We start from the raw sequence: 19,546 nt of genomic DNA on the forward strand, positions 1-19,546 counted from the left end.
TCCTTGACCTATGACTACAATTGAGCCCAAAATTTTGGTTGCTAAGCAAGAGCGTTGTTAAGTGAGTTTCACCACATTTTACCCAATCCATGACATCTCCTGGTGAGTGACATCAAATTGGCCACTCCTACCCAGTCACATGACTGCCAAGCCACTCCCACAAAACAGGCCACACCTACAGAATAGGTTCTAAAAAAATTTGAAGCCCACCACCGGTTGGGCTGAGAAAAAGTGACTGGCCCAAAGTTACCCAGCTAGTGTTCATGGCCACAACAGGACTCGAACTCACAGTCTCCTGCTTTCTAGCCTGGTGTCTTAACCACTAGATTTATGAAAATAAATCATACATCTCAATTATTTCATGCAATTAACTGCTGTTTGATTTTGTTCCAGCTAAAAACTAGATTAGAAAATGTAACCAGTGGAGGACTAGCTCTCATAGCATCTGATAGTTCTATCCTACTCAAAATCAAGATTCACCTTTTAATTTAAACGTAAACTTTCCATGACAACTTAGCTAAGGCACCCTTTCAAATAGATTAGATAAGGCTAGTAAGTACAGTGAGAAGGAATAACAATTGGATATAGTTATCATAAGTGAATATAAAGCAAGTTAGGGAAATGATATACCTTTTGTAAAACATTTCCCGAGTCCTTCTTACGTGAAAAACGTAACGATCGTGTTTCATGGAGCTCCATCCCTTGTTCCCATTCTTCCATCTTGCAGAACCGCGAAACTTTTCTCTCTTTCTCGCTAGAAATGTTATTAAGTAATGACAGCAACTGTCTGTCGCAACCATTGAGTGGAACCACCTGTAAAAAGTCAGTAATTATATTCTTCTGCTTCAAACTGTGTCTTAATTTATCCGAAATAAATTTTATTTTCATTCCCCCACATTCTCAACCAATTATGTTTAGAATAATGCACTGCAATATTATGTGCTGTAACTTAGAGGTGATTTAGAAGACATTTGCATTAAGCTATCTGTCAAAGCAGTGAATTACCTGGGAAATGATAAAGTCTTTTAGTATTCGCATGAGATTAGTGTTTATGCTAAAGTCTACGGTGTAACAGTCTTCGATCCAAGCTTGAAGAATGGAGAAACTACGGTGGTATATTTTGCTGAACAATGAGGAAGATTCTGGGCTGGAACTAAGAAAATTAAAAAAAAGGAAAAAGATGAACAGGCGTTTTCACCCGACATAAGCATTTTAAAAGATTATATGTCTTTCAGCTTATTACATCACACATAAAAAAAATGTAATTTTTAAAAGCAAGAAAAAAAAACCCCTGTTGAAATCCAATTATACATTTTGGCCTAAAGAAGAATGTGCAATCAGTGAAAGAATTGAACAAATCTAAGCAGATGCCCTTGGAAATTTCTTCAGATCCCCTCTGGTCTAAAAAAATCTACCAGTAACTATTTTGGCCACTTTAGGCTTGGAATAATCACTTTCTGAAGTGCTTATTAAGTCTTGTGCAGCTCCTTTAAACATGGTTTTTAGTATTGCTTTGAAAGAGCTCGAGAGGTGTGCTTAAAATGTTTTACTAGTGCTGTTCCTGTAGTGTATTGATTTCAACTATTCTACCCGTTTGTGTTGGAGGTTCTGATATAATAGACAAAATGATAGAGTTGGAAGGGAACCTTGGAGGTCTTCTAGTCCAACCCCCTGCTCAGCCCTATACCTTTTCAGACAAATGGTTGTCCAACATCTTCTTAAAGACTTCCAGTGTTGGGGCATTCACAACTTCTGGAGGCAAGTTGTTCCACTGATTAATTGTTCTAACTGTCAGGAAATTTCTCCTTAGTTCTAAGTTGCTTCTCTCCTTGATTAGTTTCCACCCATTGCTTTATCATTTAACTCCTTCAGTTAAAGCATGAGTAAAACGCTTTTCATTTCCAAGTTTTTTCCCCCAGCCACTGATAAAACAAGTCCCATATCTTATAAAATTGGACGTATTAGCTATTTCTAGTGATTTCTAGTGATCTATTGCTATTAAGTGGACCGGGTGCCAGGACCAACATTCCTTAGCAGCATTAAAGAAGGAGGGAGTTCATTCCTTCCTGATCACTCCCTACTTCCCTCTTCTGGTGATCTCTCAACTAGGTTGATGCTCATTTGGAAGAGTGCTAATCTCATCTTTAAAATGGGTATGGCACTATTCCAGAAGACTGTTAAACTCACATTATAGCTCAACTAATGGATCAAAGGTAGCCAAATGGTCCATTTTAAGTACCCATCAACAATCACCCGATCCTACCCATGTTAAAAAGGCATTTGGTGTAAGAGGAAATGAAGGTAAGAAAATCTGCCAATCACTTTCCTTACTTTGTTTTTCATCGAAATTCTAAGGACAGCACCATTGCTAATCTTGTTATTATGAGGCAAAAACAGGCTTGGTAATCCAGATAGAAAAATCTAAAGGTTGCAGAAACTTCAACTGGCATAAGAACTATTTTTTTTGGCTATGCCCTCTGACTACAAAGTAAGCAATACTTTATAATTATGAAAAGGTACATAATAAAGGCCACTCAAATACTAATGAACTCAAATATACCTGATTTCAGTGGGGTTTCATTACCTACCTGGGCAAGGTAATTCTGATTCTATCTAGAAGAAATTGTAGAAGTTCCTCTTGTGAGCAGAAATAGCGAAAAGTGAATAGGAACTGTTGAACGTAGCCTTTTAAAAATGCGTTTCTGAAGAATACAAAGGAAAACAATAATGCAAAGCTAAAATATGCTTTATTGGTCTCAAGAGTGACAAAAAAAATAGGAAGCAAAAGGAAATTATTCAGTTAGATATCAGTTAATATTGCAATTTCTGTTTATTGTTCTTTTTGAAATAAGATTGTTTTTTAAAAAAATGTACGATAACAAGTAACGTATTTCTTGACATTATTGTGAGCCGAAAATACTTTTAAGGTACAATCTACCAATTTTAAAAATCAGTTCTGTTTCTAAAAGCTGCAGAATTAAGCATTTACTTAAGAAACGCACAAAGCTACTAGAATTTCTAGTTAGTCTGGAATGCAAAAATGCAGTAAGAAAGGCTTAAAATTTTAAGTTCAGAGGTAACAATTTAACTTGCTTTCCTAAGCTTTTACATGACAGGGGCCAGTTCACTGGACTTTAGACCAGGGGTATCAAACAGGCGGCCCTCGCAGGTCGGATACATCACACCCAGGCCACGCCCACCCCGCTTCGTGAATGGGGGGGGGAAGTCGCAAAACATCACGTGATGGCAACATGACGCCATGAGTTTGACACCCGTGCTCTAGACCAAAGAACACGTGAAAAACAAATCTGCTTCTTCTCCCCAACTTCCCATGCTAGAATTTTTAAAGGTTCGCCCAAAAAATGGTGAGAATTCTAGCCATCTTCTCTTCCCCTTGTTTTTGCAAATGATCCAGTAGGATGGTCACTGAAATATGTTCGACACTCATTCCTCTTTTCTAGTCTAAATTCTTGCACAAATTAACTATTTACAGATAGTCCTTGACTTATGGCCACAATTGGGACCAGAGGTTTGGTTGCTAAGTAAGGCAATTATTAAATGAATCATGCCTCATGTTATGACCTTTTTTCCGCCATGGTTGTTAAGCGATCACAACCAAATCACTGCAGTTTCAGTTTCAGTTTAATAAAATTTGTATGCCGCCCACTCCCATTGGGACTCTGCCTTTGTAAACTGCTTATAGAAGGCTGAAAAGCACTTCTTTGGGTATATGAGCAGGTGCTATTGCTATATTTCCACAAATAGGAAAACTGAAAAGTCCTCTAAAACTGCTGTACCTAATGAAGCAACACCAAGCTAGATGGACCAATACCACATTTCCTGATTTTTCTGGGGAAAACATGAAGTGTCTTAAGATTAGAATTGATACTCGATTTTATTCTACTATAATTTCTGGTGGAATTGTATAAGGGGCTGTACCTAGAATACAGGCAGGCCATTAATCCAAGTGGAGTTCCAGCTTGAAGATTTCTTAGGCAATTTTGATTGTGGTTATACTGAGCTTCACTTGGAGTTTTGTTTATGTGATAAAAAATCAGCACGTCATCTAAGGCCCTGATGTCCAGCATTTCATTTTGTCCCATATTAACCACTGTAAGAAAGTTGCATGGTTCAACACCCCATTTTTCTGCATACATAATCTGCAGCAAAAGGAGACAAGAAAGAAACAAACAGAAAAGATACAGAGGGAAAAAAAAACGCTTCCAAAAGATGTGGAGTAAGTGTTGGAATACGGTATTCATGTATTTTATACAATAACTACGGCAGTGTATTCTTCAACCAGTAGATGGCAGTGTTTATACGTTTGCAGTTGCACCTATGGTATATTCTAGGTCGCGGGTGTCAAACACACGGCCCGCGGGCCAGATGTGTCACGCACTCTCCCCTGCCCCAGTTTAACAAAGGGGGAGAAAGTTGTGATATGTCACATAACAACGTGCCATTGCAAGTTTGACACCCCTGCTCCATAACTTTGTATGAAGTTTCCCGATTTCCTTCTGCAGTTAAGCAGAAAAGCACATGTCTACTGTGCACTGTTTGTTCTGTAGGGCCATATACAGGATTTCTAACAGTTAGAAAGGGGAAATGCAGTACTAATAAGCAGGGTGGGACTAGTTCCTACAGTTGTCTTGGCGAGAGGTGAAGTAGTTTGCCCTTGCCTCCTTCCTAGGGCTGAGAGAGTATGGTTGGCACAAGGTTACCCAACTGGCTTTGTGCCTCAGGTTGAACTAAAACTCACCGTCTCCCAGTTTCTAACACGATGCCTTAACCACTACATTAAGCTGACTCGCAGATATGATCTGACGCACACAAATTGTGTGCTCAAGCTATGCTGCACCCACAGAGTTTCCACAAAAATCTGGAGCAGCTCCTTATTAAGGTAGGAAATCATGGCAGAAATGTTTGGTTTCTTAAAGTTGCTAAAGTTGCACTGTCACTATCTGTAACCATTGATTGGGCTGGTTAGGGAGATAAGAATCCACACCTCCTAATGAACCAGAAGTTCTCCATTGCTGTGACGGGTAACCCAGGAAGGCCACCGATGCTTCAAAGGTGGAGCAACGCATCTCCCATTCTAAAAAGTTGCCTGACAACAGCCATCCAAAGTCATTTGTGTCTGTGTGTGTGTCCAAAAACCAGAAATCAAAGTGGGGTTTGAAAGATAAAGTGTTTTTGAAATGGATAAGAATATCCAGCAGAAAACAAATTAGTCATTAGCTTAACAGGAAAGGGGTTTTATTTCTTTTTTCCTTGTACTCCAAATTTGAATAATTTTTACTGAATGAATCCTGTGGCCTGGCAAAACTGCTTCCCACAGAAAACAATGGATGGCACCTGGAAATACAAACAGCCTTCCAAAAACACCACCTGCACTGCATAATGACTTTCATTAGTATGTGGTCTCTTTGAATGGCTCTCTTACAAAGAGAGAGAAATAGCGTAGATGAGAAAGACTCCCAACGTTGCAGCTTTAGCTAATTAGAACAATTATTCTGGACAACTGCAGTTGTCACCTTAATCGTGTGTCAGTGCACGGGAGCCTGGGCCTTCCCTGATAACAGTAACAGACGTTCACACCCAATTTTTGAAAACTCCCATAGTTACCTGGATATACTTCTTCACAAGCTCAAGAAACCGTGTCTTTGATTTCATCTCTTCTATCTGTCTCTCCAGCTTTGGCAGGAAAGTTCTTATTTCTCCACCTCAAAGATTTGAAAAGTGTAATCAGGACCAGGTTGCATCAGCACAGATGAACAATTGCTATAAGACAGTTGTTAGCATTTCATTTCCCCCAAATATACCTTTCCTGCTTCTCTCTTTATACAACAGCCGCTGGTAGAAGCTTATGCTCTTCCTGTAATTTCTTGCCTCGATCATTATCAGCTGGTCAAGTTCCTGGTGGAAGAGGCAGAACAAAACGAAAGTGATGCCATTTCTCTGCGGGCTTCTGAGAAGGGAAGCTGAGTAGCATAAAAACCGATCTAAGAGCACGCTCGTCGGGATATTTAATAGTGCCTCTTGCTGTGGTGGCTAGAATAGTGGCTAGAGTGGTTAGTATACAGTACTGCCCACAACCTAGAGTTCGATCCTGACAGGTCTCAAGGTTCATTCATCCTTTCATCCTTCCAAGGTCGGTAAAATGAGGACCCAGATTGTTGGGGGAAATATACTGACTCTGTGAACCCTTTAGAGAGGGCTGTAAAGCACTGTGAAGCGGTATATAAGTCTAAGTGCTATTGCTACTGTATATAAGATTTTAGAAGCTGCTGCTGCTGTAGATGAGGGAATTACACATTTATTACATTTTAATTTGAAGTATATTCTATTTTTAAGAGCTTTGCTTATTGTCAGCTTGCCAAAGGAATTTACTATTGCTGTGCTTCCTATTAGATCGTCCCAGTTCCTAGCCAATCTCTATGACACCTGAACCTGGATATCATTTATGATTTGTTGCAAGTGAAGATGTGATCCTCCCTATTCTGTTTTTCAGCAACCTTTAGACTGACCTTTTGGTATCCCTGGACTGCGCTAAAGAGGAATTGTCTTGGGTCACATATAAAATATACATGTACGTACGCACATACATACGTATAATAATGTTAAATGTTTATGATCTTGTGGTGTCACATTACTAGCTGTCCAGGACTGTGTGTGGCCTGTGAGCTGCGGATTGGACATGCCTGTTCTAGATCATATCCACGTGAAAGGGAAGACAGAAGGTGTAAGAAGCCATGCTGTACTTATCTCAACAGTTTCATATAAGTTCTGTGTCAGGCCTGCATTTATATTCCTTTTAGAATTTTGGCCTGCCACACTTTCTCTTATTTCATTATGCTGTTTCTTTAAGTATAGTTAATGGGAGGGGGGAATAGAAGGAGTAGGATTGTGGAATGTATTGTTTTTCATTCTTTGCTAGAAGTCAAGGTCATCCTTTGTTCTCCGCACCAGTACACCTGACCGGAAGAAGCTGGGCATGGACGCCAACGTGGAAGGAGAAGATTGGACCATGTGATGGATTTGTGGGTGTGAGGACAAGATCATGAACTTTTAACTGGGTGGGATTCTGATGTAACTTCCAGAGTTGGGATCCCCCACAGCTATGTGCCAACATGCCTGTTTTATTAAACTGGAACTTTAAGGATATTTTTGCCTTTGACTCTGATTTAATTCTGCATGGTATTTGGAACGCTGATACCCTGACCATTCTGTCTGAAGTAACATAGTTAAAAGCTGGTAAGTCAGATTTATTTTAGCCTATCTCTGCATTTTATGTGAAATACTTAAAAGATACATGAGTAAACAAAATATTAACATGTTAATGTTTCATCATCAAGATAATTTAACAGTTCAGTTACTCATCCATCTTCAGAATACTGAAAAACTGTCTGATGCTTTGACTGTTCTGACAGCAAGTCAATAAAAATAACTATAAAGATACTGAGAGACAATCAGGTGCCAGTCACGGGGCTCAACGTCTTTGTTGTGTTATTAAAATCATTTATATCCCAGTTTTCTATTATGCGATATACAAACTGGTTGCTCATATAAAAAAACATATTTTACTTCTTGTTTTCCTTTTGCCTAAAGTACAATATTAGTTGTTATCTTTTTTCTCCTCTTTGAAAACTAAAAGCTTAATAAAAATTCCGAGAGTTCCTTAAGAATGAATTTATATTCTGTATAAATATTAACTAGCCCCACTGATGTTCGTAAAATCATTCTTGCCTAGGGCTTTGTAAATATTTGATTGGGAGAGCCAATTCAATCAGTTCAAGTGAACCTCTAAATCAAACCTGTTTTCTAAATTGAAAATAAATTCAGAATGCTTCTCGGTGGAGTAGAAATGTTTGAATCCTCCTGTGCATGAAGAGAAAATGTTTTATCCTTTACAGAAATATGAATAAAATCTACCTGATTTGAAAATTTAATTGGAATTTCTGAACCAAATCATTTCAAGATCCCAAATCAATTCAAGATGACAAATCAAACTGGTGATTTGAATCTGATTTACTTGATTTACACAGCCCTAATCAAAAGTACATTTACAGCACTGCAACAAAGACTTACATGTGAAAACAACACGAATATAAACAAGGCAATACTTCCAATCCCTTTTAAATATTCAACTGAGATGGCAAAATACATAGTTTCTTTTGAGATCACCAATTTAATGCAATAGACAATAAATCCATCGGGATTATAATTCCCATTTCAGTAATTTTGAAGTTATTGGGAGGAGGGGGAGGAGGTTTAACTGCATATTGAAAAATATTTAGTAAAAGTAATAATAGGAATCCAATAATCCAAACAGTTTCTCTTTGTGTTAGGAAAAAACCTTAAGTACAGTTCAACATGGGTTTATAATATGTTGAAATAAAGGCCATCTCTTGCCTGCCTAACAAACATCTCCCTGAAGGTAGAGATTCTTGAGGGTAATTTCTCTGATAAGAACACTAGAAGGCAAACACACTGGTTTTATCCGTATACTACTAAAACTCTTTTTCTTTAACTGGGCAAAACAGTGCATTCATATGGCAACAATTTCTGAACTAAGGGAAATGGGCTGACTTACAGAATGCATCCAAAATCCATAACTATGACTCCCTCTAATGCATTGCTCTATATTACATTCTACCCAAAGTGAACACACATAGTTTTCTCAGTTTTGAGGAAACAGGATGACTTACCGTTTTTTTAGCATCAATATTTTGAGTTCCATGAGCTTTTTGTTTTCCAAGCTTTCTAAAATAATTGTGTACATCTAGACTGAACCATTCTGAACCATAGAAGGCACTTCTCCAACCAGGAGAAAATCCAGAAGGAGAGGAAGGGCTGGAGCACGTATCTTCTTCCACCCTTTCTTGAATTTCTTCTTGCTTTTGTTCTGTTTCTGCAACACTTGGGCCACTGCAACATTTCTCGGTCTGCAAACATTCTCCCTCTGTCTGTATGTCAACTAGGAGAGTTTGTGGTTCAACTTCCTTCTCCTCTGAATCCATACCAGCAACATGATCTGCGTTTGTATGGAAAATTAAAAAGCAAAGGAAGGGCACTTATAATACCTTACATTAGTTTGTTACTCTAAGCGTTGTTTGTTTTCAAACCGACTGTCCTGAGAAGATTTATAAATAATATTTGCTGTTTAATAGCATTAGCAAATTAACATCTTTATAGGCCAAGTCGATATTTAACAATCAGCATTCTTCCCATGACCTCAAATATAATGAGCATTATAACTTTTCTTCTATCTGCTTTGTGTTGTGTGAAGATAGACTCTTCTTGACCATACATTCCAGATAGGCAAATGTTTGGCAGCAGAGGTATCTTCATAAGAGCCTCGACTGAGCAGATCCATAATTGTAGTAGCAGCAGTAGTAGTAGCAGTTAGACTTATATACCGCTTCATAGGGCTTTCAGCCCTCTCTAAGCGGTTTACAGAGTCAGCATATCGCCCCCAACAATAATCCGGGTCCTCATTTCACCCACCTCGGAAGGATGGAAGGCTGAGTCAACCCTGAGCTGGTGAGATTTGAACCGCCGAACTGCAGAACTGCAGTCAATAGCAATAGCAATAGCAGTTAGACTTATCTACCGCTTCATAGGGCTTTCAGCCCTCTCTAAGTGGTTTACAGATTCAGCATATTGCCCCCAACAACAATCCGGGTCCTCATTTCACCCACCTCGGAAGGATGGAAGGCTGAGTCAACCTTGAGCCGGTGAGTTTTGAACCGCCGAACTGCAGATAGCAGTCAGCTGAAGTGGCCTGCAGTACTGCACTCTAACCACTGCGCCACCTCGGCTCTTTATTGAACATTAATTGAACATTAATTGAACATTAATTGAACATTAATTGAACATTAATTGAACATTAATTGAACATTAATTGATAATACAATTAATAAATAATAATAATTATTAATAATAATAACATTAATAATTGAACATTATTCTGACCAATATATCTAATATTTTACTGTTTTAGGTCAAACCATATCGATGTCAGGATTACTATATATTCAACTCTTTCATCTCATGAGGAGAAGCATTAGAAGCATCGTGAATTTAAATGACCTGAGATAAACGGCCCTTCAACTAAAGGAAAGCTAAATCTTAAATTTGGTTGCTGGTTGCAGTAATAACATTAGCACAGCTCCTCTCCAGCAGGCTCACTTCCGCGCCAGTTTTCCAAGGATATAAATCTTTATTTGAAAAATCCCCATTTGCTGCTGCTTCTTCCTTGTATCTAGTAGGACATAAAGGTTATTACTTCACGGCTTAACCGCTGAAGGTTTTTAGATATTAGTTATGATTGAATGTAAGGCATGCCCACTAACTGTTCCATACCTTCTGCTTCCTCACTGCCACTCAGAAAGGTATTTGGTTCGCTTTGGAAAGTCTTGCTGAAATGTTGTGGTTCATTAATTCTGAAATTGAGGGAGAGTGCAAGAGGTGAACATCTGAATACATATTCATAAATGAAGTACTTTGGCAGACGGAAAGCTTCAAAGATGAGCTAAAGTATTTGCATCTTCCACCAGGTGTATGAGTGCATTTCAGTCAAAAATGGAAAAAGCTTCAAAGCCTTTAGACATTCAAAATACTTTCTCCAGTGGAGCAACTCTCACACGGTGGCTAGCCAAGGCTCAGATAAAACATTTAACAGGTAGAATCTCATCAAGCTGTGAAGGATAAAACTTTAAATGCATGTGGCCAATTTTGCCACCTGTTCTCTCCAGACACCTTTACTACAAGGCAACTAAAGGGGGGGAAAAAAACATACCCCAGCCTATCTTTACGTTGATCCAGGCTTTCAAATATTTATCTGCTCCCTGATCTAGCTACTTTCTTCTCTATATTTGGGAAGGTAGGAGTCATCCAAAGAAAAATGAGTTTGGCTTTCGCGCTACACTTGCTACTCCCAACATGATTGTGCCAAAGAAATTCCCAGTCATCCAGCGTTCGTATTTTTTTTGAAGTCTCCCCTTACTGTCTTCTCGGAGCACAATTGCAACAAAAATGTTCTAAATGAAAATAGAAGTCAGCAGCATTCAGAAAGTCGTTTTGGACATTAATAACACATGGTGGAAAGAGGTCTGAGGAAGTATATAAGCTTAGTAACGTGTGTGCATCAGGGACACGGGGGCTCAGTGGCTAAGATGCTGAGCTTGTCGATCAGAAAGGTCAGCAGTTTGGCGTTTCGAATCCCTAGTGCCATGTAACGGAGGGAGCCCCCTTATGGAATACTGTGAAACCATTATCATGGCAACTCCACTGCGCTGCACAGTAGAAGCCATTTTAAAGCAGTACAGTAGAAGCCATTTTAAAGCAGTACAGTAGAAGCCATTTTAAGGCAGAACAGGCTGTATCTTAACAGAACACACACCCCGAGGAGTTTTAGGGATGTCCTATACGCACAACATTTTTTTCCAGAGAGTAGATCATCTGCGTATCAAGTTTGGTTGAAATTGCTTGAGGCATTCCAGAGTTATGCTGAAACACACACACACACACACACACACACACACACACACACACACACACACACACAACCATTTTTTAATATATAGATACAAACAATTTAACTCTTCCCATCTTTTCTGTCTCTAAAGTTGCCCTGTATGTAAACAATATTTGGTGTATATGCTAATGAACCATTTGGGGACTTACTCAGAGAACATGCAAGGATGTTCTTTGTCACCATCTACCAAATTAGTTATGAGAAACACTGCCAACCCCCCCCCCCAGGCATTTGTGGATATAAGCTGTTATAAAAAAAAACAACCATATGGTTTGAGTCTGTCTTGCACTTAATGCTGAAATTAAAAAGCCAGACAACTTTATTATGTGCTCAGTGAAGTTTTGGAGTTAATATATTTGTATCTAACTAGTCTCCAGAGAACATGCTGCATAGCTGGAACAAAAGAGATTCCAGTTTGATTGCAAAGCAGTTTGCACTCACAACTGAGTGTTTTATAGTCTCTCCCGAGTCTCTTTATGTTTACGTCTGTGTATTCATGTTTATGCCTGTTAAGTATATCTTCTTTTGGAGACTAGAGTTGAGTAGCAGAAGGTAGCAAGGAATGTGCCGCTGAATAGTCACACTATCAATCACAGCCGCCGAAGTTAAAACAAGGATAACTTTACTTGCGTTAACAAAAATAAAGTAGGATAAACATTCTCCAAAACAAGAGATAAGTAGTCTTGAAGTATATACACAACCTATGACACAACACGTTGGTTTACAACTCACGATTCACCATGTAGACAGGTAACTAACATACAGAGTAGCCACCATCCAATATACAGTATTCAATTCCAATAACAAGCATGGAGAACATACAGGAACAACCAGGAACAACCAGTAGTAGTTCCTACTCCCCCTTATGGCTGATTAAAGCAACAGCATCCAATCACATCTCATTTGAGCATTTAAAGTGACAGATACATTATTTCAATCATGATATATATATGTGTGTGTGTGTGTATATATATGTATGTATGTATGTATGTATGTATGTGTGTGTGTGTGTATATATATATATATATATATATATATATATATATATATATATATATATATATATATATATATATATATATATATATATATATATATATAGTCACAACCCCTGGTAAGCCCCAATTATGGGAGGAAGCTAACTGCTTCCATCATCTGTCAATCGGCTCATCACAAGAGTCCATCACGACAGAAACCCAATATTTTTACTGTTGCCTTTGTTATATTTGTGTTTTATTTGTGCTGATAAATAAATAAAGGGAGACTAGTATAGATCTATTTCAAGCTATTTAGCTCTCATCAGCTAACCATACCCTTACTGGGATTCGAACCTGTGCTGTATTGCATCTTAGGCAAACGTCTTAGCCATTATGCCACAGGTCTCCTCCTTATCAGCTGAAGCCAGGGAAGAAGGTATATATATATATCTGATAAAGGAAGAGAGCCTGTGGCTTAGTGGCTAATATAACTGCCTGATATGTAATACAGCACAGGTTCAAATCTGTGTAAGGGTATGGCTAGCTGATGAGAGCTAAATAGCTTGAAATAGATCTATACTAGTCTCCCTTTATTTATTTATCAGCACAAATGCAACACAAATGTAAAAAAAGGCAACAGTAAAAATAATGGCTTTCCGTCGTGATGGTCTCTTGTGATGAGCCGATAGACAGAGAAAGGAAGCAGTATGCTTCCTCCCATATTTGGGCATACCAGGGGTTGTGACACAATACATACCTAATTCCCTGGCCTAGCTGATAAAGGAAGAGAGCCTGTGGCTTAGTGGCTAATATAACTGCCTGATATATTATACAGCCCAGGTTCGAATCCCAGTAAGGGTATGGCTAGCTGATGAGAGCTAAATAGCTTGAAATAGATCTATACTAGTCTCCCTTTATTTATTTATCAGCACAAATGCAATACACACACACACACACACACACACACACACACACACACACACACACACACACATATATATATATATATATATATATATATATATATATATCCAACCCAAGATTAAGATTACATCTGTAACAATGCCTATACAGATGTGCCTATCAATTTAGGCTCCTACACAATTCTTAAATGCCACAGTACATGCCTTCTCAATGACTTTCTCAAGTATTTGTTCCTCTTTTTTTTAATCACAAAGATTAAACATTGGGCTGGTATTCAGGGATTGTGGTAGTGACAAGGTTGTGAAAAGTGTAGGAATTCAGAAGAATGGAACACGCCAGATTGCAACTGGACGTTCGTCCGATGTCCATTCTGAACTTCCAGTGAAAACAGTACCCTGTTTCCCTGAAAATAAGACCTCTCCAGATAATAAGCCCAATCGGGCTTTTGAGCGCATGCGCTAAAATAAGCCCTCTCCCGAAAATAAGCCCTCCCCCAAAATATTGCAACACACTCGCCACCTCCTGCACCTCAAAAATAATAAGACCTCTAAGAAAATAAGGCCAAGTCCTTATTTCAGGGGTCAAAAGAAAATAAGACCCTGTCTTATTTCCAGGAAAACATGATTTATATCCATTTGGTTAGATGGGTGGTGGGAATGGTGGAGGAGTTAAAATGACAAACGAAACAGTAAGGTAAGCGAAAGCAAAATTGGTGTTAAAAGGTAAAACGCAAACATCACTTGCCTTTCAGGGACAGGAATTCTACCGTTCGCTGCACCGTAAAGATTTGCTAGCAATTTTTCTTCCCAATAAAGTTCACAAAATTTCTCAGAAACTGCATTGCAAAATGTATTGTATTGGAGATCCTTTAAAGTGAAAATATATTTACCTGATTTAAAAAAAAAATAGTGGGTTATGCAAAAAAAACGGTTAGCTTATTAGGGTTTATTTCCGCACCCCACCGCCTCACTCCCATTTCTTTCCAGTGTTAGTTGAAAATACAAAAAGTTCTATTTTCCTTGGAAGACAATACAAACAAACAGTAAATCAAAGAATAACTGCAGAGGCCAACATTTTTATCCTATATATGCGACTTGCATACTAAAAAGACATAGCAAAGTTTTTGGAAGTATCCATCCAATAACTTTAAAAAAGAATCTTGTCTAAATTACAACCACTTTTATTGACATGTCTTATTTTAGCAGTTAGCAATAGCAGTTAGACTTATATACCGCTTCATAGGGCTTTCAGCCCTCTCTAAGCGGTTTACAGAGTCAGCGTATCGCCCCCAATAACAATCCGGGTCCTCATTTCACCCACCTCGGAAGGATGGAAGGCTGAGTCAACCTTGAGCCGGTGAGATTTGAACAGCCGAACTGCAGAACTGCAGTCAGCTGAAGTAGCCTGCAGTGCTGCATTTAACCACTGCGCCACCTCGGCTCTGCTTTCTTTTTTTTAATATTTGCAATCTGCTATGAAAATATTAAAACCTACCTATAGCTAGGGCTTCAGTAATGTCTTGAGATTTATCAAATGCAAACTCTTGTTGGACAAGTTGCACAATGCTCTCCAAGGCAACATTCTGCGTTCCTTTATTCTGCTGAGAAGTTCCTGGGAAGAGTGAACCAGGATTTTGATCGAGCGAGGGATCCTGTGCGAGATCTGAGATCTCTGTATCTGAGTTGGGTTCCTTAAAGGATACAAGACATGGATTACTTTCATAGCACTTGGTTTGCGTCTCTTTATTAATTGTTGTTGGTGTTAAATCACCCATCTTGGCTTTGATGCCCCAACATTTATTTTGTACGTCACCAAATTGATCTTTAATCGCGTCACTTAAGGATGAATTTGCTTGCAAGGCTCCGTGAGCATCATAGGCCATCGCAGGTTCTGAAAGGAGCAGGTGTAAATTTGGGCAGCAGCTGTAAGTTGCTTTTGAACGGAGGGGTTTATTGGGTATTTGTTCCGATATTGCTATCTGCACGGGTACGAAAGTCAACACCCTTGTCTCTGGGTCCTGTTTTAAAAGGAAATTATTTACAAAAGTCACACTCGATGGGACGGCAGAGCTGGGGTTATCCGAGGGGGGTGCTTCCAAAATGCATTTCTCTTGAGACACATCTAAAGAGTCGGGAAGTGGTAAGTTAGGGTGGGGGGAACTACTACTGCTCGGAGATTGCTCTTCGGAATCCTTCTGTTGTAGCATTTTCTGCTCTTCTTCACTCCGCTCCAAAGTACCAGGCATCATACAAGGAGTAGACAAATTTGAAATTTCACCTGTCTTGTTTTCATTGTCATTACTTGAAGGTATTGGATTTCTGCTACTCACAGATGGTATTCTTGTCATGGTTTCACAGTCTACGACGGGGGTTGCAATGGCATCTCTAGAAAATCAGAAGATGGTTTGTAAGATTTACTTTGTTGAGGTGGCTGCTTTATTCTACAAGGTCTTGGGACAGTTATATCAATGTGATTTTTCACACCAACTATCCATCTACTAATGGTAGTAATTCTACCATTAAGTAGTAAAGCAACTTCAAGAGCTCGAAGCTTTATCAGAGTGAAAAATCAGTAGTGGTGAAACAAAGGTGAAAGAAAGCAGGAGTGGTTTATGGGTAATGAAGGCACAGGCTGTACATCATTTTTGCAGAAAACTGGTGTTTACTTTCCCCCCCTGCTATATGTTGCATTTTTTTTTGATGTTAAGCAAAATATGATTGAAGAATGTAATGCACAGCATTCTAAATCAGTGTTTCTCAACCTTGGCCACTTGAAGATGTCTGGATTTCAACTCCCAGAATTCCCCAGCCAGCGAATGCTGGCTGGGGAATTCTGGGAGTTGAAGTCCAGACATCTTCAAGTGGCCAAGGTTGAGAAACACTGTTCTAAATGATCTGATTTACATGTAATATATTGCAGCACAATGCGTTAAATGAATGCTATTTTATTTTGTAAACTTATATTCTTTTGCCATGATTTGAAGCGGATTTGTTTGAAAAGAACTGTCATTAAGATTAACCAGACACAAATTAAAAGACAGCACTGAAAACATCCAAATTTCTCTGTTGATTTAAAAAAAAAATTGGAATAAAGGAACAGACTCGGGAGGAATTTGAATTTGTGTCTCTCTGCAAAAATCAGAAGATCTTTATGACGTGATTAGCTTCATCCTAGTGAAAAGGATCATAACACATACCGTAATATATATGGTATGCCGTGGAATTAATCATTGCCTGGAGAACACACAACCAGACTTACATTTTATGGTTTATATTCTGATGCAGAATAATAGGCTTAAAATGAGTTGCCGAAGAAGTGAAGGCATTTGGTAACGTGATCCTTTCTCTGTTTAAAGGTGACTGGCATGGAACCGGTCCTTTAACAGCTACCAGTTTACTTTCATTACTCATAGGCAAAAATCCTGAAAGTGGGAACACAATTAAGAAGAGAAAGAGGAACGCTGTTCAAAGAAAAGTGGAAACAGTTGACCACACACAAAAAAAGATCTCTAACATGTTTGGGTACATGACTTAGTTTTTTTCTTATTAAAAAGGAATCAGGAACAGCAAGGTATTTAGAATAAAATACTCACCTAAGTTAGTATTTCCTGAGCAACTTTCTTTTTGAAAAGGCCAGCTATCAGTAAGAGAATCCGCTTCTCTGAAGTCCTATCAGCAGAATAATGAAGGATGAGAAAAGTCTTAGAAATACTGTTTTCAGCATCCGTGCGCACACAATCGCCCGGCACCCTCCCAACACCAAGAGAAATAGAAATGTTTCTTCTTCTCTGCCTAAGGGCCTAAGTTCTTTATACTTCCAATTTCAAGGAAGCCAGAAGAATAAAAGATAGAAGGAAGTCCTGGAGCTAAATGCCAGTTCTAAATCTGGGCTGTTTAGAATAGTTTTCCTATTGTGAACGATAGTTAAAGCTTCTCTGTCTATTCTCTAGATTTTGTATACCCTGCTTTTAACCTCTTTCACCTCAAAGATCCCAGTGCATAAAAAAATATATAAAGAAGTTAAGTTAGTTTTTTCCCAAAGCAGAGGGAAAGAAAAATCAGGTTATAGGAACGAGAAATGTTAGGTTAGTGGAATACTTATTTTTCTGGTGCTTGAATAAATTGGCAGTCCAGATGGCCTTTGAAAAGGTCCAAGGTCACCATAAAACTATCAAAAGAAGGAAGGATGGAATACACACACACAGAGGGAGAAAATATTCATTGGAAAGTTGCAAGTAATAGGCCTAGGAGTGAGCTTGCAGGCCTTACTGAACCAAAGTTTTAAACTAAAATAATTGCAAAATGTACCAGACTAATATTTCAAAATGTGCTCACTGGTGCATCAAGTCTGTGCTTGATGTGGATATATTTAGAACAGGAAGTATGAGATGGTGGGGAATGAGGAACTGAAAGTAACAGGTGTCTGAGAACTCCAAATATACACCGTGGGGGGGTATGTGGAGACTGTCAAGTGGCGCAGTGGTTAGGGTGCAGTACTGCAGGCCACTTCAGCTGGCTGTTATCTGCAGTTCAGCGGTTCAAATCTCACCGGCTCAAGGTTGACTCAGCCTTCCATCCTTCTGAGGTGGGTGAAATGAGGACCCGGATTGTTGTTGGGGGAGATATGCTGACTCTGTAACTGCTTAGAGAGGGCTGAAAGCCCTAGGAAGCGGTATATAAGTCTAACTGCTATTGCTATTGCTAAAAACAGTAGGTGGGGGTGGCTGAGAAAGAAAGAAAGAAAGAAAGAAAGAAAGAAAGAAAGAAAGAAAGAAAGAAAGAAAGAAAGAAAGAAAGAAAGAAAGAAAGAAAGAGGGGTGGGAGGAAAAAAGGGAGAGAAGGAAGGAAGAGGGAGGGAGGGAGGAACGGAGGGAAATAGGACCACTAGATGCAGCTTCAAAGAATACCTTGAAAGAGCACAGCAATCCAGGGCTAGAAGGGACCTGGAGGTCATCTAGTCCAACCCCCTGCTCCAGCAGGACAATGTTAAAGTGAGTTTCCCATCACATGACTACCTAGCCACGCCCACCCAGTCACATGACCACCACCCCCATCAAGCGACTCCCACAGAACCGGTAGGAAAAAAAAATTAGATTTCACCACTGACGTACATGTATATATTCATATTCTCTCCTACTCCAGTTCTGGTTCCATAGCAACAGCAAAATAGGGGGACGGAGGCTTGGATTTGTTCACCAAGTCCCTCTTCCCACACCATAATATTACCATTTTTATGAAGGATGTAATTTTAACAGGAAAGATACAAGCCATTCAAGCAGGGGTGTTCAACCTTGGGAATTTTAAGACTTGTGGACTTCAACTCCCAGAATTTCCCAGCCATCTGTTATGAAGATTACACATCCCTGCGTTCGATTCTTTCCCTTAAACAAGACAGATCCTTGTGTGCATTTCTGATTGCAATGAATTCCATTCTTTCCCACTAGAGAAAACTCAAGTTATTGAATTCCAAATATATGCTCTGAGTATATCTACTAATGATTAAAATGTTGGCATGCTTAAAGTATGGTTCTCAAATTTTCCACCCATTCCCTCCCACAGAGTTTTTGGAGAGGAAATGAAATTAAGGGACACACCTCATATACCTCTTTGGACTCTTTGAGAAAAGCCAGATTAGAAAAGGTTTAGAATGTATAAACTGTCTCACAAGATACTATATATATTTCTTACTCATTCATTGGCCTAGAATAACATAAGAGTAAGAATGATAAGGAAAGGTTGAATTTACTATGAACATGCAAATCAGGCTTGTGATTTGATTTGAACATTCAATATGATCTGAATGTGCAGTGGGATAATGCAGTTTAAAAAGTTGAATCAAATCTATCAAAGGTACAGAAAAATAAAATGTATATTTGCATGCACAGAAATCTGATTTTTTTTTCAAGTCAATTCAAATATCTGATTCAATTCAATCCAATGGTCAAATGACCTTCAATTCTAACATCTGACCTGAAGCTGTAATGCTATTTATGGCATTTTATTGTAATTAACAATATTATACCTGTTGGAGCAATGATCATTACTGAGTTGTACTCTAAAGTCCAAATAGAGTTTAGGTATTTTAGAACACAAACATGCGATGTTAA

At 38.8% G+C, this 19,546-nt stretch overlaps 1 protein-coding gene across 1 annotated transcript in view; it reads right to left on the reverse strand.

The window, feature by feature from the left end:
* LOC116518370 (kinase non-catalytic C-lobe domain-containing protein 1-like) overlaps positions 1-19,546 on the reverse strand; it is a 70,516-nt gene that overhangs the window by 11,656 nt on the left and 39,314 nt on the right. Inside the window, exons 12-23 of the mRNA XM_032231704.1 lie at positions 17,033-17,108; positions 16,699-16,861; positions 14,935-15,824; positions 14,185-14,329; positions 10,366-10,445; positions 8,709-9,034; positions 5,823-5,916; positions 5,626-5,723; positions 3,940-4,160; positions 2,589-2,702; positions 1,006-1,153; positions 631-813 (exon numbers count right to left, since the gene is read on the reverse strand). Coding sequence (XP_032087595.1) covers positions 631-813; positions 1,006-1,153; positions 2,589-2,702; positions 3,940-4,160; positions 5,626-5,723; positions 5,823-5,916; positions 8,709-9,034; positions 10,366-10,445; positions 14,185-14,329; positions 14,935-15,824; positions 16,699-16,861; positions 17,033-17,108 — 2,538 coding nt within the window. The remainder of the gene's footprint in view (positions 1-630; positions 814-1,005; positions 1,154-2,588; positions 2,703-3,939; positions 4,161-5,625; positions 5,724-5,822; positions 5,917-8,708; positions 9,035-10,365; positions 10,446-14,184; positions 14,330-14,934; positions 15,825-16,698; positions 16,862-17,032; positions 17,109-19,546) is intronic.

The sequence above is a fragment of the Thamnophis elegans genome, chromosome 15, assembly GCF_009769535.1.
Source record: "Thamnophis elegans isolate rThaEle1 chromosome 15, rThaEle1.pri, whole genome shotgun sequence".
NCBI lineage: Eukaryota > Metazoa > Chordata > Lepidosauria > Squamata > Colubridae > Thamnophis > Thamnophis elegans.